Raw genomic sequence first — 24,826 nt, 5'->3', positions numbered from 1 at the left:
ATTATCGATTTTGTATTTAAAGTTGTTCTGAAAATTCAAATAAAATGTGGAAATTCAGCAAGAAAATTAGTACCGTTATATTTCGTTCTTAGTAAATTCATAGAACACGTGGTGTGGGATATTAGACTGACTGTTTTTGTTCTTCCTGTTGGCGGAGTGGTTTGTTTTACTGCTGAACTTGCCACATATATCTGTACTTCTGAGTTTCATAATTTATTAAGAATTGCAACCGAAAGCTTTTCCTTTTTTCTCTATTTAGAATATTCTCTATATTTTTGTAACACTGGGGTTTGCAAGTTTACATTATCGCATTAAGTTTTGGGTCAAATAGTCTAAACAAACACAACCCATGAATAAGTAAATCCATAAAGTTCGGCTCAAGTGTTTTCGCAATTAATATTGTTGTTGTAATTTTTTGCCACATGTGTTGGTGTTAATAACATGTGCTCGTCCTTAAAAAGCATCAAAGGCAGACTTTTCACATTTAAAAGCACACATTTCCAACTTCCAACACATTTGAAACCGAATTCGTATCCACATTGCGGTTAACCAAAATCATTTTGAGTAAATAACAGCTGGAAACGCCAGGATATTTGAATGCTTTCTGAATAACAATAAAGCCCGCAACGACATGCAGCTCATTTAATCGTGCTCACCATCAGAACTTGGAAAAGTGGTCGCCATTTAGGGCCGCCTTAGAAGCCGGCAGGAACTTAGAACCGTCTGCTCGAATGACATTTTATACTGCAAATATATTTACTTTCCATCAACCTGTCCCTTTTTACTATGCGATCAATATTTTTGCCGACAGTGATTTGAAAGTCACGAGAGATTTCAACGGTTGCTGGCTGCCAACGGTCTCTATAAAAGAAAAGCAGACGCGATGCCTGCTCAGTGCTTAGGTGACGCTTGCAGCGCGATGTCATGTGATTTAACAGTCATAATGTAATCTCGCGGGAAGCTGGCTGTTAGCTGGCTCTATAAGAGAAAAGCAGGCACGATGCCTGGTCAGTGCCTAGGTGACGCTTGCAGCGCGATGTCATGTGATTTAACAGTCATAATGTAATTTCGCGGGAAGCTGGCTGTTAGCTGGCTCTATAAGAGAAAAGCAGGCACGATGCCTGGTCAGTGCCTAGGTGACGCTTGCAGAGCGATGTCATGTGATTTAACAGTCATAATGTAATCTCGCGGGAAGCTGGCTGTTAGCTGGCTCTATAAAAGAAAAGCAGGCACGATGCGTGGTCAGTGCTTAGGTGACGCTCGCAGCGCGATGTCATGTGATTTAACAGTCATAATGTAATCACGCGGGAAGCTGGCTGTTAGCTGACTCTATAAAAGAAAAGCAGGCACGGTGCCTGGTCAGTGCCTAGGTGACGCTTGCAGCGTGATGTCATGTGATTTAACAGTCATAATGTAATCTCGCGGGAAGCTGGCTGTTAGCTGGCTGTTAGCTGGCTCTATATAAGAAAAGCAGGCACCATGCCTGGCCAGTGCTTAGGTGACGCTCGCACCGCGATGTGATGTGATTTAACAGTCACAATATAATCTCACGGGAAGCTGGCTGTTAGCTGGCTCTATATAAGAAAAGCAGGCACGGTGCCTGGTCAGTGCCTAGGTGACGCTTGCAGAGCGATGTCATGTGATTTAACGGCCATAATGTAATCTTGTGGGAAGCTGGCTGTTAGCTGGCTCTATAAAAGCAAAGCAGGCACGGTGCCTGGTCAGTGATTTGGTGACGGTCGCACCGCGATATGATGTGATTTAACTGTCATAATGTAATCTCAGGGGAAGCTGGCTGTTAGCTGGCTCTATATAAGAAAAGCAATCACGGTGCCTGGTCAGTGCTTAGGTGACGCTTGCACCGCGATGTGATGTGATATAACAGTCATAATGTTATCTCGCGGGAAGCTGGCTGTTAGCTGGCTCTATATAAGAAAAGCAGGCACCATGCCTGGCCAGTGCTTAGGTGACGCTCGCACCGCGATGTGATGTGATTTAACAGTCATAAAGTAACTTAAGGGGCGCTGGCTGTTAGCTGGCTCTATAAGAGAAAAGCAGGCACGATGCCTGGTCAGTGCCTAGGTGACGCTTGCAGAGCGATGTCATGTGATTTAACAGTCATAATGTAATCTCGCGGGAAGCTGGCTGTTAGCTGGCTCTATAAAAGAAAAGCAGGCACGGTGCCTGGTCAGTGCTTAGGTGACGCTCGCACCGCGATGTGATGTGATTTAACAGTCATAATGTAATCTCGCGGGAAGCTGGCTGTTAGCTGGCTCTATAAAAGAAAAGCAGGCACGGTGCCTGGTCAGTGCTTAGGTGACGCTCGCACCGCGATGTCATGTGATTTAACAGTCATAATGTAATCACGCGGGAAGCTGGCTGTTAGCTGACTCTATAAAAGAAAAGCAGGCACGGTGCCTGATCGCTTAGGCGATAGAAAATGCTGAAGTAGCACTCATTAGCTGGTGGGCGATTATATATAACAAACTCTACTTCCAACTATGGCGGTCTTAATGCGTGGCCAGACTAATTTTTCTACCTGACTTATTTTCTCAATCTAACTCCATCGCAAAGAGTTTCAGCTGTTAAACTCAATTTATTTCGTGCTTTCGGCATTAACGTTAAATATTAGTTTTTGTCACACACTCCCTATTTCGCACTTTTCCTACAGGCAATGTAACGCCTGTGGAATGTTTTGGTCACTTAATGCAAATACTTTTCATTACCAAATTAATAGAGCGCCGCAAGTGTGTGTGTACCCATGTGTGCATCATTTACATTCATTCGCCTACAACAACAAAAGGTGTAGAGGGCGTTTCAGAAGATGAATGGGGACGCAAAACAAATGACATGCTTTGTAAATATTTACCCCAAGCCCCGCGAAAAAGTCGGAAAAGTATTAGATACACACTCAGTCTTAAACAGCGTCGAATTGTCGAAAAATGGCTTGAACTCACAAATGAAACTATTAATTAAGAGGCTCTCAAAATCTTCTTAAATTGGAATTTTTGTACATAGAATCACTGAAGTAGTGTCTAATAAAAAAATACCATTAATAATTTGAAATTTATAAGTGACTTTGTATTTCTATCGTTTCCACAATTCTTTTGGCTTTTTGTTGTATCCTGCAGTTTGCTATTCAGTGAAATGTAAGAACAGAGAATAATTTTTGAACTCGTAATTTAATTGAAGACATAAAGTGATTCTCTCCTGAAAACTTAAAAAAACATCCGTTGGTACATACACTTATACACATGTAAAAACAAACATGTATTTCAGTTACCACGACAGTTAGCCAATGCGATTTGAACTTGTCCCCGGTTTTTGCGCTTTACATCGCCTAACGTCAGCTAATGTAATTAGCAACTTTCGAACCCTCTTTACTGAGTTATCATTCGATAAATAGCATTTAATTATATTGACCAAAAGTTTCTCTGCTGGTTTGGCACGTGTGGTTAAGTTCAACTTCTTTAATTCAGCCAATTGAAACTGCCAAAATTTAATCGATAAAAGGGGATGTCTGCCTTCCTGCTAAAATTTTGGGCCTATTTTTGATGATGGACAATTTTTCTTTTACTAATTTATTAATTTTTAAAATTTAATCCAGTAAAAACAATCATTTTAGATCATTAGAGGATCCCCTTAACTTCCTGCCTTCACAACAACAGCAGAAACTTTTTCCAGGCAAAAACTTGATATGTCTCTGCAGTCAATTACCCTAAACTACTCTGCAATTAGTCAAACAATAATCTATTTCAAATGCTTATAAGTAAAGTAACCTGTATTAATAGAATTTTGATGTCCCATTTGTATGTGCAAATATTAATGAACAAATTGAGAATTATTGTTGGCAAAACTATTACCCGCTAGATGTCGCCGTGTGTAGCTCTCCAAGTAGCCACGTCTCCACAAAGGCTGGATTTAAACATAAAAACAGCAACACTTAAAATTGTCAAAATCAGCTGATTTTTGTTTTGTATCGCAAAAGCCGCCAATTGTTGGCAAACACAATCGTAAAAAAGGACATGCGCCTTGTATCATTAAATGCGAAAAACACAATTGAGAACTTCTAAAAGTGAGTATTGCTTTGGACTGCAAGTGGATAGGTCAGAAATTTGGTGCGGTTAAGATTTCAGTATTTTGGCTACCACAACTAATCGTTAGAGCAGTAATGTGATTTTTGTTGTAAAATAGTTTTCGACACAATAACTAAAAGATTTATGTATGAAAAGATTAAAGCAGAATATCTAACAAGCAATGGATGAATTCAAGAACATAACAAACGCATCGTCGGTAGTGAAAATCTCCGCGTGCTTGGAAAAAATTTTCAAAAAAATCACCGAAAGTCGAGAAAAGAAAATATCGGAACAAAATATTAAAGAAATTGAGTTTTTAAAAACACAATGCAAATCGGATATTGTACAGCTGAGTCTATTAAGCTCTCAGACATTTGTGAGGCTAGTGGAGGGTGGTGTTTTGGACTCCTCCAATGTGCTAACCATGCTAATTTCCATGCTGCCGAACTCCAGGTAAATATATATAACAAACAAAAAACTTACTGTCATATAAACACTCAACGTACTTAGTTGAAGTGGCACTTGGTATTCTCTTTTATATCGTCCTTGCACCGGAAATGGGTGCGAATCAAAAGCAAATGACTTCAAGGCTCTGCGCATATTTTACACTGTTTATTCGCCTTCATAGCATAGTGGCTGAAAGTTTTTGTAACTTCTAGCAACACAATCTCGCTGCTCCTTTTTCTTTCGTGCAATTGTTCTTCCGCAAAACTACGCCACAACGTTATTTCCGCTGAAGCTATGGGCTAACAAAAATCGTTGCATAGCCGGCTTTGAAATGGCTGCACTTTGTGCGATTACTTTGCTCATTATAGCATTGATCCGTTGCATGTCTGCATAGTTAAGAAATTTAAAGTAAGAGGCACTATCCTTTGGTTATGGGTATATATGCATGTATAATTAGCTAAGTCCATTCGTACATTTATATGTATGTATATAGAATTCTATTACGTAAACCGATTTTTGGAAAATAGGTTTTTCAATTAGTAAAAATGTAGCGGTTGGTAATAATTTAAATAAATTCTATAGTTTTCTAAAATTTCTTAAAAAAAAAAAATAATTTAAGGAAATATAATGAATAAATACATTACTAATAATACTTGCTTCAAAATGCTTTTAGAATAAGATCTTCAGGAATACTCTTTCATAGTCTTACGGCAAATATTTATAGCCTAAAAAGGGTATATTAGGTTTTGCCGAAGCTTGTAACACCTAGTGAGAGCTGAGTCCAATTAGCCATCTAAATCTCTGTTTTTCCCTACCCACGCAGCCATACAAACTAATCGATTAAAATCAAGCTCTCATAAGGAAAACTTTTTTATTTGAGAAACAAAGTTAAAGTTCTTATTGTTTTTGCAACCTTCACCAACTAATGTAGTAATTGTTTCAATTTTCCGCTCAATGCCAGTAGGTTCGTCATATTAAGCTTCCGCTGTGGTTTCTGAACACTTCGCATTATGTTACATAAAATATTACACTAATGAAGATTAGTACAATGGGTGTTAATTATCAAATATTACGAAGCGAAATTTCTTATTAATATGCAGACATTCCCATGTACATATGTACAAACACACCTACCATTATATCGACATTAATTGTAGAAAGCAGACAGACCGTGCTGTGTCGGCTGCCCCGTCAAATTTCGACTTAAATTTGAAGTGTGTTATTAAGTATTCTGACACGTGGCATTGACTTGCCTGCTGACATGGTGACCCCATTGCAATATCCACTGCTAGTGATGTGGTCGATGACTCCAAAATACTGTGATGAATTGCCAACTCCGAACGGAAGACTAAGGATTTACATACATATGTACATATGTACGTAAGGACTTATTTATGTGTAAGTACATGTACATCTGTGAAAATGAAAATAATTGGCACACTGAGGCTGGTCTGTTTGGAAGAATGGTGCTATGAGGTTGGTCAGGAAAAATAAATAAATGGCGCAACTTAATCTGATAGCCGCACGCACATTTTTATGAAAATTGAAATAACTTTATACATATACATATGTATGTATGTACATACATACACATATTTACTTTTTCTTTGAATGTTAATATCAAACAATGTCAAACGTACAACGTACTTTTACCGCAAGAATGCATTGTTACCGTTAAGTTGTAAAAGTTGTAATTCCGTCACCAATTATTTATTCAGGTTTAAGACGATTACTTTTATTTACCACAGGATATTTAATTTTCATATTAGAACTAATCTAAATGTGTGTATTTTCTTATGTTCGTATGTGTGAGTATTCGCTTTACTATAGGATATGCATTCAAAACACAGTTATGTGGCACTAACAAACTTCCGTGAATAAGAAATGGCACTGAACTTGAATTTTAATGACCGTTAAGTCAAGTTGTTAGAGAAAAGCAAGGAAACAATAGAAAATTTATTCAGCGGAAAAACCTTCGCCACTTCCTGGCGTAAAGTTATTATAAAATAATTGTATGTAATAAGAATATCCCCAAGCCGTTGTGAGCAGAAACATAAAATTTATGCAATGGCTTTAGCACTACGCCCATATCCGAAACGCGTTTCCATACATTACTGATACTTCTCAACCATTAAGGTTCGCGGTCGAGATGTTTTGTTGCATTTTTTAAATAATTATGATATACTATATTCAATAAAAAAGTTTTTTCTAAAAAAAATTTAAATACGAAGCTTTTTATTTAAAAAAAAATTAAAAAAAAATTATTTTGCGAAAAAAATAAAAGTTTTTAACGGCGCTTATTACATGAAGCCATAACTATTATACAAAAAAAAAAAAACAAAATTTAACAAAACCTTATATTAAAAAAAAAAAGGATAATATATACAATTTTCATTTTCTAGCCCCACGCAATACACGACTATAACGGAAGGAATTGTCAGTATTTTATTGCTTGGTTTGAAGAGAAAAGTCGCTCTCTTGAAGGAGAACGAAAACTTCCAATGTCAATTTGGCTTGAAAACGCAACAACATCCACTTATAACCTTGTTGCAAAGCTCCGCTGTAAACATGAACGATGTGGCCAATAAAATTGTGGGCATTTGTAATCACCATGATCAACAGTAAGCACACATATACATACATATATTACAACATTCTTCTGATGAAATTTTGTATAACGTTGCATGCAGGGTTAAAGTGCACAGTGTTGAGTACTTGCGACCGGTCTTCCTTTACATACTTTGCAACCCTCAAACACTGCCCGATTCAAAGACCATCTGGACCGGTCTTTTATCTCTAAGTAAAACGAACCACGATGCTAAACAACTCATGCAAGAAATTTTTTCTTGGAGTAAATTCAACTCGTCGACAACGTGCCTGTTCTCCAGCATATTGCTAATAGAAGCTATTGAACACTGCCTAAACGTTAATGATTTTGCCACCGTTATTGATTTGAGCATTTTTCAAGCGTTAATTGTGAACAACCTCACCAAATACGGCATTGATCCGCGACCCAGCCTTCATTGTCTCCTGCGTGTGTTGCATAGTACACGCGAACACACTGTGCATCATTACAATGTAGTGCTCATTTTACTAGCCGAAAGTCTGCACTTGCTGTCGCCGAATTATCTACATGATTTGCTACGCATAATCGCGTTCATTATTGTGCAGGAATGCTGTGGGAATCAATACATTCTGAACATGTGTCTCGATGGTATCATCCAGTGGATGTCTCAGACTGCATTCATACCCGCAGAAGGTCTGGCACTAGCCCATCAAGTGGTGCGCAAAATACTTGAGCGTGGAAAAGAAACGGAGTCGGTAGAAAAAACGAAGGTGCACACGAACGACTTGAAACCGGCACAAGTACGCTACTACCATCCAGATATTGCAGTTGCCTTCGATTTGGCAAAACTTGTCGAATCCTTTGATGAGTCTGAATTCAAAGATGTTTTCACATTTGTCGATGCTCTCAATGTTAAAGCGAACTCAATGTTTTGTCAGCGTTTGAATTTGTTTCTACGCGCACTCTTCTTGTCGCAAGAACCGTCCATAGATTGCTGGTTTAAGATTTATGAAGCTATATTAGAGATAATCAAAGTGAATAGTGGCATTGCTTATGATTTCTTAATGACATACATATTTAAATTGGCTGGTGAGCAACAACCAGAAATTCAAATGGAATTACTTCGAGGCTTACCAAGTTTTGCCGTGTCTAAGGTAAATTAAATATTGAAAATTGTAAAGATAACATTCCTATATTCAATATTCCTATTGATTCCTCCGCTTACAGGATAATATACCAATGATTTTAAATACAGTACGAAATCTTACGACGGAAAACGGCACATTTTGTATGGATCTCTATCTGCGATTGTGGCGCATCGAGCCGCGCACATATCCCTTTTTAATTAAGTTGCTCTCAACACCACAGAAAGACAGCAGTAAGCGTTGGGAATTCGAAATAGCCAAGACACACACCATCCGTGAAATTTGCTATGACAAGTAAGCAACAAACATATTGAACCCTAATTGCATGCATAAATAAAATCAATCTATGTGTTCCTCAGACCTACACAACACGGTTCCGATTTGGTTTCACACCTTTCCGACACATTGAACTCGTGCACTGATGACGCTGGTGATCTGGCCACTTCGTATGCCCTGGACGCTATTGTTGCGCTCTGTGATAGTCATACTGTGAATATAATTTCTACTTGGCGTGTACTCAGTAATAAATTTAGGCACGAACGTCGACCAAGAGCCCTAAAATCGCTTTATCGTTTCTTCGCTCACATACCGTTGCTGCACACGCCGACCCTGGAGTATGAGCAATTAGTTGATGAAGCGTTGGAGCAACTTTGGTTGACTGTGAGTCGATCCGATTCCGAACCGGAATTGGTGAGAGAAGCTCTGAGTGCTTTAAAGAATTTTGAAATCGGTTCGCTACTTTCTATGCGTCACATACCCATGCAATATCGCCAGGATACACCAGGAGTTCGCGAGTTCGTTGGAGGACGCGAGGTCGTTGACCTGCAGCAGGAAATGGTGCCAGGCGAGGTTTGGGTACATCTTCTGCAAAAAATACGTCCCGAATGTGGTGCCGCTGCGGCCGATTTAATCGCCCATCATATATACGCTGAAATAAATGGCTATCGCAGTGGCGTTTACCGCTTGCCTGAGGGCAAGCCGGAACCGCGCAAGTTGCAAGGGCTCTTCCCACAAAGTCCATTGCGTGCGGTAGTGAACTATTTAGTAGGTCAAACACGATTCGGTGATCACGTAACAGAGCCTCACGTGGTGACAAATGCACTAAGGGCGATATCGAAGAAGTTTCCCAAACCCATACCACCCCTCGATTGGTGTTTCCTTCACAGTTTTTTCCACCTCTCCTTTGAGGCAAGAAAATATTGCTTACTGATCGCCAAGAATCAATTACTACACTCTGGCACTGCCCGACGATTGCTGGAAAATTTCCTGGTGGACTTCGAACCGAATTGTTTTGAAGAAGACTTGTTGCTATTATTCTCTTTGCTCCCTGAGATTTCGAATGGAGTGAGCTTGCAAATTTTAAAGAACTTTGCCGAAAAAATAGCGATATATAGTTTCAAGGAATCACAACTGAGTGGTTTTACAGAAGGTATGATCAGAAAATAAGCTAAGCTATTATTCCAAACTAATGCTGAAAGAAATTAAATATATTTTGCAGGCTGCCTTTTTGAAAAGTTCATAGACAGTGTGAAATACATATTCTTAGGCAAATGTGACATCCCAGAAGTGCTCGATATATTCACACTTATTATTGAACGTTATATGGACTCTATGGATTTGGATTCGAGGGTAAACTAGTCTCTTTTTCTTCTGCGATTGTGTTAATAAGGTTGTTGTTCTACTCTTATTCGTAGTTATTCGAGCGATATACAGAGGTTGTATCCGTTTTACATCCCAATTCCATTGACGGTCTCACATCGCCGGCCAATTGGTGGGAAACCCCAATTGGTAAACTGAAAAAGGCCACCATTATAAGGTGCTACTTAGTGTTATATAACACTCAGTTGTCCAATCCATTAAAGTGGCTTGCACCTATCATAGATGCTTATTCCACTCGTCGCGAGGAGCAGCCATTCTTCTTCCGTCACCTGGTTTCAACTTTATATGCCTTTAAAAGCGATGAACAGTCTTGTAACTGGATTATGGAAATGTTTTTGCAAATACAGGCGCTCTTGGCTGAATCGTCCAACAAAGAAAAATTAGATAAAGTTTTGTATCTTTTAGATATTTTCATTTTAGCTGTAGTTGTACTTTCCGGCTGCGCCGTTCTTCTTGGTAATTTGGATTCTGTAGCCACACAACGCAAAGATCGCTTTGCACTTTTCCCCGAGAGCATGCAATTTATGTGTGAGCATATATTTTGGAAGGATCAGGAAGCAAAAGTAATTTGTAGTATATTTTTAATAAATTGTAAATATTTTAAAAATATTCCTTTTCAGATCTATGAGTTTCTATATAATCTATACAAGAACAGTGCTATTCCAGAAGCATATGCCGCAATTTTTAAGAATGCTATCATCTGTTCCCGCAATAAATCATATTTCGATAACAAAGGCATTTGGACAAAATATGTTGGAATGCGAAAATGACTTTTTGAATTTTGCACATACAAAAAAATGTATGTAACTGGTGGTTAACACTGTGCCTTACTGATTTTGCCTTTTGAATATTCCGTTATAACAGTATCGATATTGGTATGCCATGAACATATGTACATAATACATACATATGTATGATCATATGTACTATTGTTGTTTTTTTATACATTTGTATGTTTTAATTCAAATTTTCCCGAAAGGTTTTGACAGTTTTATGAAATTTTATGTATGTTACACTCACAGCAAAATAAAAGTAGTAAAGAAAAAAGGTTTGCTTATACAGTTATTTATGTTTATATTCTACGCTGTTTGATACATAAAACTCAGTGGAAGTCAAATTAAGGGTTCAACTAAATCAAAGTGTTACAAACTCAGTGATATCGGTATTACGTGGCCAGGAGAAGTTGGAGCTTTATACGACTACTGACATTAAACTAGGGTTTAGTTGGGAATCACTTTTTTTAGTTTATTCAACATTTTTAGTTTGTTCCACCTGCTGTGGGAAGGCTTAAATAATTTGTTTTCGGTGTTCTGCGAATTCGAGATTCAGACAATATTTTCATTCTTTGGAGATTTGCAATGCTACCTCAGAAGATCGTTAAAATCCCACATTGGGAATTATTTGATTTGAATTTTAACAGAAATTTTAAAAACAATGATGTCTAGCAAAACATTATTTCAACCCTCATAAGAGTAGTGTTGCTATATTATTGAAATGTTGAATTCAAAGAACGTATTTATAACAGATAAACGTTCTCTGTTTATAATTTACGTTCTCTGTACTGACATATGAAACGTCAACCGTTTTGTTGTCTTCTGATTATTCGTCGCTTATTTTTTCAGAGAATGTGGATTAAATGTAAATCTACGTTGTTTGATTGTTTGGTTGACTTTGTCGGAATCTAAATTTTTCGTATCTTCTGCAAAATTCTGCTCTCGGATTAAATAAAAAATACATATACGTATTTCAATATTATTATTCGATATAAAAATGTGATAAAAGCTTTCATTAGTTTCGACTGTATATACATTAATGTGACAAGTTATTTTCTTAACCATTCTAAAACACCTTTTCAAGTGAAAGTTCTTTGCGAAAAAAATAGTATTTCAACAGCTGGATGTGAAAAACCTAATATACCTATATTGTGCTGTAATATTGTTATTTTCCTGACACACTTCCAAGTTCAAGGACCATGGATGACATTAAATTAGCTAAGGTACGGATAATAATTATTGAAATATTATTTATATGTATATGTATATAAGTAAGTATATATCTATTGTTTATTGTGCCGCTCCCAAGGCTTTTTGATCTGAATGCATGTTTTAATGTCCTGCGACCAACACCGGTTGGTTAGTTGAGTCATCATTTGTAGTCTTTTAAGTATATGTAAACTAAATTATGTGCTGATTTGTAAAAAAAAATTTATGAAAAAGAACAATGTGAAAAAAACGAAAAAGCTATAAAAACAAGTGCATTGAAAAATTGTTTTACAATTTTACAGTAATCTTGTTTGTGTAATCGTTATCTACAGGTGTTGTATTAGCGTTTGCTGCAGCGGAGAGTTAATAAAATCAATAATGAATGCGATAGTGAAGATACAGATGTGTTTACATTGCTATATACATACATTACAAGAGTTAATACCACATGATAAATAGTCATTTAATCACTGTTTATAAATTGCATTTCAAATTAATTTATGCGTTCAGCCTAAACGTGTTAATGTAGACAAAGGTATTCTCAGTAGTGCGAGCCATACTTTTATTCAAAAATATTACTATTAAATATGTTTTAGCTTGTGTATGCAGTTATGTACCACTTCGCATATGAATGAAGGCACGGTGTTTTATGTAGTAATTTATTATACTCTGATCAAGGTATACTAAGTTTACCAAGAAGTTAATTCTCCAAATAAATTGTTCAGACCCAAACACTATAGTACTCAACTGTCATACAAACTAACCGAGCGAAACCACGTCCTAGTATAATTCATTCACCAATTTTGGCATATATTTTTATTCAAGACAACGCGTCAGTTTCCGAACATATTATTCAGATCGGTTCTCAATAGTATATAGTTGTCATTGTTGTTGTTGTTCTTTTTATTGCTGCACAAAACATCCCTAAAGAAATTAGCAATTTGGAGGAATGCTACCTTGTTGACATGTCCTTTCCGGTAACGTAAACCGACTGTCGTGGAAACAACATTCAAACCAACAAAAACAGAACAATCAAAACCAATATAAAGTTCTTCGTAAAAGATCTTTTTCTCATTAAGACACCTTGAGTCGACAAGACGGAGCTATCAATAACTAGAGAGCGTAAAAGACACCAATTACTGAGCAAAAAAACATAAAGATTTTTATGGACCGACATTTATATATTGTCAAGACACATTTCTCTTTTTTATTCATTCTGCAATTTGCCAATTTTAAAGACTTTGCCTGAAAGACAGCCTTAGTGAATTCTTTGTGATATGCATTTGTAGATAGCAGTAATAATAACTATTCTTCACGTTAGAAGTTTCGAAGCCTTGACTTTATTATGGCGAAAGCTACAATTCTTGGCATAAATATGGACAGTCCCACACCTAAAATCAAATTTTGAACAATACTATTATACTCTTTGCAACATGTTGCGCTCATGTATAGAAATTTGCTTCTACTGTGATGCGCATGCCCAAGTTTGCATATTCTATTCTTCATCCTTCCATGGTAAAACAGCATTTGTTGTCACTATAACACATTTACCTTTATGTTTTATGAACTTTAATTACATAAAATTTTTCTCAAAAATTAGTATTATTTTATTCACAAATTTATTTAAATTATTGGTAATGCAAAGCTGAAGTGATTAAATGCTTTTTCTTAGCTTCGGCTTCCAGGAGAGATGCCATTTTGACTGGAAATTTCTCTTTTCTTAAAAGAATTAGCGCCTCAGCCACTTTTGCTTTCCATGTAATTCTTGAGTTCGACTCTAGCGTTGCAAGATGACACAACAGTCATCGGAAAATCGTGTGTGCTTTTCATTGAAATAAGTTCGTTTGTTCGCTCCTCGCCCATAATCGGGTTTTTCAATTTAAAATAACACCCAAACCGACTAGTGCAATCACTCCCACCTCCACAAAAGCTGTACTGCACTTGTGTTTTCAAAAGTGAAAGTACTTAACTGTAAATTGATTGAAATGGTCGATACTCACCTTTTCTATCTTAGTTAATTTGTATATTTTGACAACTCCGGTGTTATTGCCCTCGGTCATTCGTGCCAAAGTTTAAGCGAATTTTCACTTGTGTATCTGTAAATCACTTTTTGGTTTTAACGCATCTCTATATACAAATGTATATTAATATAATTATTGATTAAATAAACTGCTGACCAAAGTGTGTGCAAATATCGTGCAGCCGTGCAAAAACATTTGGTTTCTGTAACCAAATTGTATCCTAAGTCGGATACCATTACTGTGGATAGAATGGATTTTACGAAATTCATGAATAAGTTTAATGAAGTTGAACGCTCTCTTTCACCAACATCTTCACTACGTCTAAACTTTGACAACATCTCGCCGGAAACTGAAGAACCGGAGGAGAATAAACGTATCTGGGGTGTGCCCGTACCGCCCTTTGTATCCGAGAAAGTCGTCTCGTGGATTGAGGAAGAGTTTAATGAGCCGCCTATATATTATAATGGCTATGCAGTGATTCGAAAGGTTTGTAAAGGCATTTTTGTATGATTGAATACTTAACGTATGGATTATTATCTTGATTACAATAAAACTAATCTAATATTATCGATTGTTTGATGCTGGATTATAATTATATTCCTTGAATTCTGAGGATCAGAAGCAAGAGTTTAAAAAAGCTGCAATCAAGTTGAAAATATATATACATATATAAATATATATATTTTATCGGTTCATTCTCTCTGAAAGCAGAAATATTTATAGAATTAGTAGTAGAAAGAATTTTTGGTAGCTATCCATGTTCATTTTGAAATTTTGAACAATTTTCATGCCACTTAATACTTGACCGTTACGACTGAACATTCTGTCATCAAATTTGCATTTTTAATCCACTTTTGCCATTTGCACCAACTTTTATCGGCATGCATAGAAACTAACTTTGTCCATGCACTAATACTTCCATATCTACTCACATGCATATGCTCTTACATACATATTTCTTCCGAGTGTCCTTTTGAAGTTTTCATCAATAGCTTTTAAAACTTGAATCACCTACTTTTGAACCATTTGTAGTAGTCTGCTAGTAAACAGCTGTAGAGGAGACTCATATACATAAGTACAATATATACATATATCAGCTATATAATATTATAACTTCTTGATACTTTTACTTGTAATTTTTTACATATATTTAAAGTTCCTATTTCAGCGTCTTTATTGATTATTAGTTATATTATGTATACTTACATATATACTCTCGCAACAGAGTATAATAGTTTTGCTTACCCAACGGTTCTTAGGTTCGGTCGTAGGATTGATTCAAAATCGATGAATTCAATAGTACACATATTTGGTAGAACCAACGTTTGTTAGTAATACATGGAACTAAAGGGGCTTAGGATATATTTACATTATACCAATTATAGGACCGGCTTTTCCCAAAATTTTCAGCCCAGAGGTGCCCCTTGTTACCGCGACCAAATTCCAAATTACTGTTATTTATCTCAAATTGGTGCCTAGTTATGACACTTTATAGGTTTTCGCTTAATAACGCTTTGTGGGAGTTGGCAGTTGTCCGATATATATATTAAATACCAACCGTCTTACGATGCCGAGAAACATGTACTAAGTTTCATTAAGATATCTCAATTTTTACATAAATTGCTGCATGCACAGATGAACGGACAGGCAGTCAGTCACTTGAATTTGAACTCTTCTCTTCATCCTGATCACTTATATATATAACTCTATATCTAACTCGTTTTAGGTGATACAAACAACCGTTAGGTGAATAAAACTATTGTACTCTGTAGCAATTTGTTGCAAGAGTATAATAAATAAGTAGAACACCATCTATTAAGTTTAATGTGTACATCTCACACGCTACTAAAGCTATTTAAACCACACTTGTTGAAAATAAGTGTTTTCAACACTTCTCCAAACTCTGTGAAAAGGGCTATGTTGAAAATTATTAAAGTGTGATAACTCAATAAGTAAAATCCCCAGAGACATTAAATTTTATACACGAGATGGTCTGAAAGGACTTTATGGAGGCCGGACTCAAAAATAGATAATTGTCATAGCTTCGTACAGCAATCCTACATCTCAGGTATAACAACCACAGCTTCTTCCTATGTATCACAATTTTACAATGCCGTTATCGAATAGTATATTTAAAATTTCTTATCTCACATCCAAAAATAGCCCAAATAGCTAACGGTTGAGTTTAAAGCGTATATATCGGTCAATAAGAAAGATGTCTTAGCAAAAATATGTGATATACTACAGCTTAATTCCAAAAATGTATGAAATTCCTAGACGAATTATCGCAACCTGTATGCTATATACTTATATTATATGCTATATATAATGATATTCGTTATTCTGACAGACTTTATGCCACATATGTATGTTGGTCAATGTGTGAGTTCTCATCATAAAGTTGCTAATACAATCAGTCCAGGTATTCCCCTAACCCTCACATACTCCATATAGTGCTTTGCATCACTTTTGACTCTCCATCTGAATGTTTATGTTAATCGAAATGCATGATATTTTCATGAAAGTAAGCGGATATGATAACAATAATGTGGTTTAGCGCTGAATATGAATTAAATTAGTCCTATTAGACCTTGCTCTAGAACTCTAATCCCTATTACATTGAATTCCGATTATTTGGCTGGTTTTTCCTGACCTACCCAAAATAATAAATTTAACACCTTTGTTTGAGTTTAAATCACATACATCTTAATTTAAATATTTGCCACATAAAGCAAAATTTAATAATAAAAGGAGTCTACGACATACATATGTACAAGTATAATATAAGTTTTTTCCACATCCTTGCAAATTAAGAGAGGATTAAATGATAGGTTACACTTTATCGTACAAACATAGTTTGGCAAAAATGTCTTTTAATAATTTGTGCCTTTGATTATATTTTTTTATAGGTGGAAAATGTGCGAATGATCGATCGATACAATGCCAAAAATCCCACCGTCGGCACCCTCTATTTGACGGCAACTCATTTGATTTTTGTTGAACCGGATAGCAATAAAGAAACATGGGTATGTACATATATGTTTAAAGGTTGAACTTATTAATGATTATTTTCGAAAGTGTCATAGATTCTTTAAGGTTTCATTGTTCATTTATAACCCTCGATTTATTGGTTAAATGAAATACATGAATATTTTTTAACACCAATCAGAAGAACATACATGACCTGAAAAAGGTTGTGATTCGAACTGAAAAGTCAAATAAAATTATCGTATAATTAGTATTTCCATAAAAATTATGCAAATTTCTACTTATAAAACGACTTAAAATTTTTCTAAGTTTTAAAAATATTTCCTAAATCAACTACAAAATGGGAACTTCTAAAACCATTGATTATTATAATTGCAAAGAAAGTTTTGTAAGAAAATTGTGGCCTGATCCAGATCCAGAGATTGGATTATCATCAAATAAATTAATTGTTTGTGTGTGTTTTCTGGTGACTTCATTGCATTGTTTACAAATAAAAATGTAACAACAGGAAACATTGTAAAATGAAAGTCTTCTATCGTTGTATATTTTCTAGGATATAAGTGTGGCGACCGCCACTACACACACTCGTCGAATTCCCATTGTCCTTGAAGCCATAGAACTCAAGTGTACTCAAATGGCGGGCGAAAATGTTAAAGAAATCAAATTGTAGAAACAATGAACACGGAAAGCGTGTGTGTGGTGACGCGTCGGCGTCTCTCAGCTGTGCCATAGCCCCTTCTACAAAGTTCATAAGTTTTCTTTTTGTTTGTTTTCTGCTGTGCTAAGCTTTTTTCAACTATTTTTTGTTGGGGTAATTCTGATGCCAAGTTTGATCGTAGTGCTGCCAAATAGGTCAGTAGCAACCAGCATTGCAGAACGAAAGCAATTTAAAGTGCTGCACAGGACATTCTGCAAATCTTCGGCAACGAGCGTTGGGCTTCTTACTCTTAAATTTGAATAATTTATGTGCTTATTGCGGCCACTGTTATTGTATAAATATAAGCGTTATTGGTTGGAAGGCATTAATGACATCAGTTTTTGAAATATAGATTTAGAGAAGATCTGAAAAAACTGTAAAAGTTTACTGTATCATTGAAGAATTCATAAATATCGATTTACATATAATTGAGTACCATCTGATCAAATTTGACCCGGACAGACAAAAATACATTTTCAAATTTTTTAATATAAATCTTTATATCGTTTTTTAAATTGTCTCCTGAGCCAATTTAAACATACTAAAGCTCTAATATCAGTTTCCATACACTTGTTATAAGCCTCGAGTGAGGTAGTCTTCGGTGTCTTCAGTTAATTTTGCATTTTTAGGTTTCGGCTCATTTTTGGAGCGCCATTCGCTAGATCGTTGTACAGTTTCGACATCATATTAATAAACCTACGAGTTGTCACCAGTAATGATGCATTTAATGAATGTAAGTCCTTAACTACGTTGTCAAGCATCTTTTTGGCAACCTCTCCTCGGTTTCTTTTTCGTAAATGATTCTGGTCTTTTATTGCTAGTCTATCATTGACAACAGGACAATTTTCCAGCACTTTTTCGATGTGGCAAATGTTCGAAGACTTCACGACCTTCATTGAATTCTTTTCCCAAATACTTATGGTCATGAAAAAGTAGGCTCCATTGGTAACATAAAATTTCAAGCAAATTCGTTGTTCCAAAAGTTGTCAGATAAACTTTTCACGTCGTAAACAAACAGGTGCCAAACGTACACATATACCACAAAATATATTTCTTCTTAAACGGCACACATTTTCTAAAGGATTTTTACTGAATCCACCTTTTGTGTATTCCTTGAGAAAATTATTTTGCAGTTTCTTTTAACATTATGTATATTCAACCGCGTTTCGAGGCTAAACCTAATTAAAAGAGTTCAGGCTTATTGTCGTTGTTGAAAGTCTCAAATATTCATTTTAACTACTTTTAACACTTGAAGCCGTGAAATGGCACACAATAGTGCTGCTTTTGAGAAAATAATACAATAATCCAAACAATATCCCATAAGAGCATGAATGGCAGCACATGAATAGAGCCCAACAACAAGTGGGTGCATATGTACGTGTACTTGAAAACATACCCGACACGGAATCGTTTATATGCGGACGTCATTAAATCCTGCCGCTTAGCTGGTTTGTAATTTTACTCAAAAGCAACTGAACTCATTTGCTCGCTGTGTTTAACTATTTATGTTACGTATACGCGATGGCGTGCATTGTTGCGCTTCTACCAGTCGTGCAGCTCTTGGTGTAAGAATGTACGGTTACGACCAGGTTATGTGATTTTGTGTGTTTTAACACAAATGATATATTTATTTAATGTATTTGGTGTGTTTTTTTAGTTTTTATGGTATTTTGCAGCATAAACTTTAGGAGGTAAAAAAATAAGTTTCACTAAAAATGTTTCTAAATAATATTTTTATTTAATATCTGATTCTATATAACTTGTTTCCTTTTAGTGAAGAACAATTAGTGTTTATATTTATAAAAACTGACAAACATTAATTTTATACTTGGTATTTATTGCACATGTACATATGTATGTAGCTAAAGTTATAGATTTCTTTTTTATCCACTTTTCACAGATTTTACATATGCACATTGCGAACATTGAAAAATTGCCCTTGAGTACGACCGGTTCACCGCTATTGATACGTTGCAAAACTTTCCTATCGGTGACATTTGTAATTCCAAAGGATTCTGAGTGTCACGATGTCTACACATCATTAATGAAGCTCTATCAACCCGGTAAGTGACATATTTGTACTTATATATCCGCATGCATACATATATTTCACGTTATATTATATAAGAATTATTAAGGTGAAGCGCACATTGTGCTATGCACTTTTTAGGCGAATATATTTTTTTTTTTGTAAAATAAGCACAACCTTAACCTCCGGTATAAAAAAAAATAAAATGTCTACTTTAGAACAGTATTTTAAGATTCCAGTACCCAAAGTAAACAATATGTGATCTAAAGCTTGCCAAAGGCTTATTTTTTAGAACCATTTAAAAATTAGCAAAAGAATCAGAACTTGTTTGCAGATTTAACGCACATCCTTAATAAGTCAGATATTAAGCAAAGTGAGAGTGGTTTCCAGCTGAAATATGAGCGCTACCACCGTAATAAGTTTATATGTGTAAATGTTTGTATGTGTGCTTACTGTTATATACATGCATAACGGTTGTGCTTTGCTAACTACTCACATTATGGTTCATTAATCTAAATAATGAGTTTTTAATTGCAGTTTCCATTAACAAGTTATACTGCTTCAACTATCAGCCAGCCAAAGATGATTTTCCAAAGACATCAGGTTGGGATTTCTTCAAATTGGAAAGCGAATTCAAGCGAATGCGAGTGCCGAACGAAATTTGGACATTGTGCACATTGAATATGAACTATGAATTATGTGACACGTACCCACGGCATGTTTACGTGCCACAGGAGGCCAACACAGCCATGTTGATCGGCAGTTCCCGCTTTCGCTCCAAAGGTCGTTTGCCGGCACTTACCTATTTGCACTCGAATAAGGTGAGTAATTATTTATAAGCACACATAAAATCTTTAGCTAGAATTAGTAGCTTTAAATAAGTTCCATCTCTGCATACTCGTTGAACCAACATGTGGAAGTCTGCGTCCACCAGTGGCGCAAATACTTGCAGTAATAATGTGACATCAATTGAAAAAAACATGATTTCTTAAAGTGACACCATTGCACAGTTTGTGTTGGAAGATGTGTGATATGGGTCACCTAATCATATTATTTGATGACAAGTCAACCGTTTATGGTCCAGTACTGCCACTGGTCAATGCGTTTGGAATTGTGTTCACTTTGTTCTCAGTTGTGCTTTGACTCATTTCATTTCACTTTGCCTATGGCTAAGTAATAAATTACGAATGAGGAAGCCAATTTAATACGAGACTTACGTTCTCCAGCTCTTACAACGCTTTTGTTGTTTGTAACCTACATATGTACATATAAACATATATGTGCATACAAGCATACTGCATATTATTTCAATGTTAATAATATATTTATAAAACAACGAAAAGACTTGTTCCTGTTGACCTTGAAATTTTTGCAAATAAAATATTAACACATCCGCACCATAAATATTGTATTCGCCTTTTGGAAGGAACTTTGTTTGTATGAATTTATATAAATATTCCTGCAATGGCGGTATCCCAGCAAACTTATTTGCTAGATTTCCACTTCATTGTATGTTAGAAGCAGTAAATCAGAGCTCTGCATGCGGTTTTATTGTTATTATTGGAATAATTATTGTTTTGTTGTGTAAAACATTAATAAAACAGCTTTTGGAAACCCTGTGGAGGTTAGTCTTTGCTTCTTCGATATATTAGGCTTGCTGGTATATTTCGGCACAGCCGACTGAGTAAATACTCGTTGCGGAACTTACTTTTGTGATATTTGTTTTAACCTTTTTTCTCTTTCTTTTGTTTGCATTCAGGCTTCCATTTGTCGCTGCAGCCAGCCGCTGTCGGGTTTCAGTGCACGCTGTTTGGAAGATGAGCAGATGCTGGAGGCGATTCGTAAAACAAATCCAAACACCGACTATATGTACGTTGTGGACACTCGACCCCGGGTAAGTGGCCTTTGTACCATTGTAAGTGTACTTTTGTATGTGCATATTCATGCTAGAAGTGTTTAATTTGCGGAACATATTTCAACAAGCAATCACAAGTGCAGACAGACAAGCGCCATTTATGTAGATACCACGGCGTTTGGTGCATCAAGTGCTCCCTGTGGGATGTCGAGCACTTAAAACGTGTTTGCTTCGTCAAATATGTACATGATAAAATGGACAAAATTTTTATTTTGCATATTATACAAATGTGTATCAATCCGCTCACTTATTCAAAAGTTGCCATGCTATTAGATATTAGTTTAAAATATGTATAATAAATACATACATATATGTATTATTGTTGTTATAGTAGCATAAAACGTTTCTCATCTAAGTTTGGGAAACGCCCCAAAGCTAAGAGTCCTCTATCATATATGATTCTGGGTGTATTCCCATGTCATAGATCTTGTTGTCACCGGCATGACCTTTATTTCCATATAAAATATAAATGTCATTGGATACAAAAACATTTTTCTGAGATCTAATGGGTGCTAAGTCTAATACTTGTATAACAACATTTTCGGCAGAAATCTTGTTTCGAAATCGAATGCTGATATGTCTGGATAAGAACTTTCACCAGAATATTTAATCAGGCAGAGAGTTTAGTTGGATTGCTGCAAACACAAAAACTTACGAACTGGATCTATGCATGGCCGTAGAGAGACAGCCAGGGTGTTTAAGAAAAAAATCTGAAAAATTTTGTTGCTCAATGGTGAAGTGGACAAATTTCAATTCGTTCACAGTAGTATTTGTACTTAGAAGGGATAAAATCGGGTGAAAACTCGCTCTAGACACAGGTCTTATGCATCTGAAGATACCTCCCTGGCTTTAAGCCTTGCAAGTTACAAGGGTATAAAATGTTCGATTATAACCGAATTTAGCTCTTCCTTGTTAACTTTGCTCTGCATTTCAACTGTAATATGTGACATCAAATGAGAAGCCGCTTAGAAGTCGATCGCCTCTCAGCTGACTCATATTATTAGTAATATTAATTATTCTTATTATTGTCAACCGAATTCGTAATTGTGATCATTTTCTAACAGATAAACGCAATGGCCAATCGTGCCGCTGGAAAAGGCTACGAAAACGAAGCTTTTTATGAGAACATCAAATTTCACTTTCTCGGCATTGAAAACATACATGTACAGCGAAGCAGCTTGCAGAAATTGATTGAGGCTTGTGAACAGAAGACACCCACAATGAGCGGCTTTCTTAATTCTTTGGAATCATCTGGTTGGTTGAAAAATATTCGCTCTATTTTGGATACCTCCAGGTAACTAGATTAGTTTTGTACAAGCTGCTACATCTGCAATATGAAACGCACTTAATCCAACCAATGCAATATTATATTCTCGAATTTTCCTAGCTTTATTGCGAACGCCGTCGATAAAGGTGTCTCGGTTGTAGTTCACTGCTCGGACGGATGGGATCGTACAGCACAGGTTTGCTCATTAGCTGCGTTGATGTTGGATCCTTATTACAGAACCATTAAGGGGTTCCAAGTAAGTTTTGAATTTGATAAATATACCGCTATTGGTTTTTATTTATATTTCTTTATTTTCTATTTTTTAATATATATTTTTTAAAGGCTCTAATTGAAAAAGACTGGCTAGCATTTGGGCATAAATTCAGCGAGCGCTGTGGTCACGTGCAAACTGATCCGCGCGAGGTCTCACCTATTTTCACACAATTTCTGGACTGCACTTGGCAGCTGATGAACCAACGTAGTGATGCTTTTGAGTTCAACGAACGCTTCCTGCTTATCCTACACGATCATGTGCACTCGTGTCAGTTTGGAACATTTGTGGGCAATTGTGAAAAGGATCGTCTGGATTTAAAGCTATCAGAACGCACATTTTCCCTATGGGGCTTCATGGCTAATCATTTGAACGAATATATTAACCCACTGTATAAACCTGATGTCGATAAAACTATTAAGCCCAATCTTCAACCGCAATGCATTAAGTAAGTAATGACCAATAATCCAAGGCGCAAAAGTATAAATGAATTTCCCTATAAAATACTCCACCAGATTCTGGCGCGGCATGTTCAGTCGTTTCGAAAGTGGCGTACATCCACGTGAACCGCTTAGCGACTTGCTGCTTGTGAGCAAGGATCACTGTACTTCATTGGAGGATCACGTGCAGCATTTAACAAAGGTAAAGATTTCATTTTTCATTTGCTTACAAATTTGATTTAGTTGCCCTGACATTTGATATATTTATAGCGGATTGCAAGCTTCAAAAACTATATTTCTAAATCCGCAAAGAAATTGCAAGATGCCACAGCTAAATCCTATAAAGAGCCCGTTTCGGAGATCAATGACAACAAGTGCGTTAGCCAATTAGATAAAAGTAAAATGAAGCTAGTAATTACATTCGCAATTTCTACAGGTACAATTACGACAAGAAGATGAGCGAACTATCCTCAGCTGATGATGATCATCCGCTTAAGCCAGCCGGCATGTCGTTTGCAAATCTTTCGGTAAAGTTTTTTTTTTATATAATTCATTATATGTATAATCTTTGATTCATTTTTGTATTAGTTGAATGAACGCATTGACTCCACAAATATTATGGAGGAGATAAATTCCGTGGCTGTGGACTGGAAATCAATGCGCAGCGTGACGGCCTGCTCATGCTCAACGCCATTCGATCAGTTCAGCAAGAAGGTATGTATATCAGGGTCACTGAGTGTTACAAGTGCTTACAACACTATTTCGCTTCCATTCATTTCCACAGACCCATTGCTGGAAGTGTGGCGATATCTTTTGTGAACGCTGCATTGACAAGAGCATCCCTTTGCCTGGGCAGGACAGCGGGAAGCCGGTGCCGGTGTGTCGTACTTGCTTTCGGCTTGTTCAAAAGACCAGCCCATGAACTCTCAACGGCGCGTGAAGCTCAGTTTACCACTAAAGCGAGCAAAAAATAAGTATATGGAAATCCTTGGGTGTGTTTTGTGTAATGAATGTTGCTTATATAGTCGAGACTTTTGTGTGTAGCTTAGTAGGAGTGCATGTTTGTGAAGATACAATATTTGAGCATTAGGCAGTTCAGTCGTAAGCATGACGTGAAAGTACAAGCTTATTTAAAATACAACATAAATTAATAAAAAAACAAAAACAATGTTGAGGAATGTGACGTATTAAGCAGCGCAAATACTGTTTGAACTAAAGAAAAAATGGCAAAAAAGCACATTTGAATTTTAAAGTTTGTTGCATTTCTAGATTATCGCAATAAAATATATAAATCAAAATTAGAAAAACAATTTGAAAACCAAG

General features: G+C 36.1%; 2 protein-coding genes across 3 annotated transcripts; both read left to right on the top strand.

The window, feature by feature from the left end:
• The first annotated feature begins 3,965 nt into the window (after nt 1-3,965).
• On the top strand, nt 3,966-10,945 carry LOC105230498 (focadhesin). The gene is made up of 8 exons (XM_011211283.4): nt 3,966-4,529; nt 6,926-7,144; nt 7,214-8,243; nt 8,317-8,528; nt 8,594-9,663; nt 9,733-9,863; nt 9,929-10,456; nt 10,514-10,945. The coding sequence occupies exons 1-8, from the start codon at nt 4,258-4,260 to the stop codon at nt 10,661-10,663; spliced, it is 3,612 nt and encodes a 1,203-aa protein (XP_011209585.2). The 5' UTR covers nt 3,966-4,257; the 3' UTR covers nt 10,664-10,945.
• Nucleotides 10,946-11,510: 565 nt separating this feature from the next.
• Nucleotides 11,511-24,813, top strand: LOC105230499 (myotubularin-related protein 8). 2 transcript variants are annotated; one of them, XM_011211285.4, is made up of 13 exons: nt 11,511-11,889; nt 16,806-16,922; nt 19,482-19,644; nt 20,148-20,431; nt 21,370-21,504; nt 22,590-22,819; nt 22,913-23,048; nt 23,135-23,511; nt 23,579-23,705; nt 23,774-23,877; nt 23,940-24,030; nt 24,092-24,217; nt 24,288-24,813. In XM_011211285.4, exons 1-13 carry the CDS (start codon nt 11,866-11,868, stop codon nt 24,423-24,425), a joined length of 2,052 nt encoding a protein of 683 aa, XP_011209587.1. In that variant the 5' UTR covers nt 11,511-11,865; the 3' UTR covers nt 24,426-24,813. The 2 variants fall into 2 exon arrangements, with proteins under 2 accessions (XP_011209587.1, XP_011209586.2); XM_011211284.4 differs by lacking the exon at nt 11,511-11,889 and adding an exon at nt 13,641-14,382.
• The last annotated feature ends 13 nt before the right edge of the window (nt 24,814-24,826 follow it).

This window comes from Bactrocera dorsalis, unplaced genomic scaffold (genome assembly GCF_023373825.1).
Source record: "Bactrocera dorsalis isolate Fly_Bdor unplaced genomic scaffold, ASM2337382v1 BdCtg150, whole genome shotgun sequence".
In the NCBI taxonomy this organism is placed as follows: domain Eukaryota; kingdom Metazoa; phylum Arthropoda; class Insecta; order Diptera; family Tephritidae; genus Bactrocera; species Bactrocera dorsalis.
This window is presented reverse-complemented; position numbering and strand designations above follow the sequence as displayed.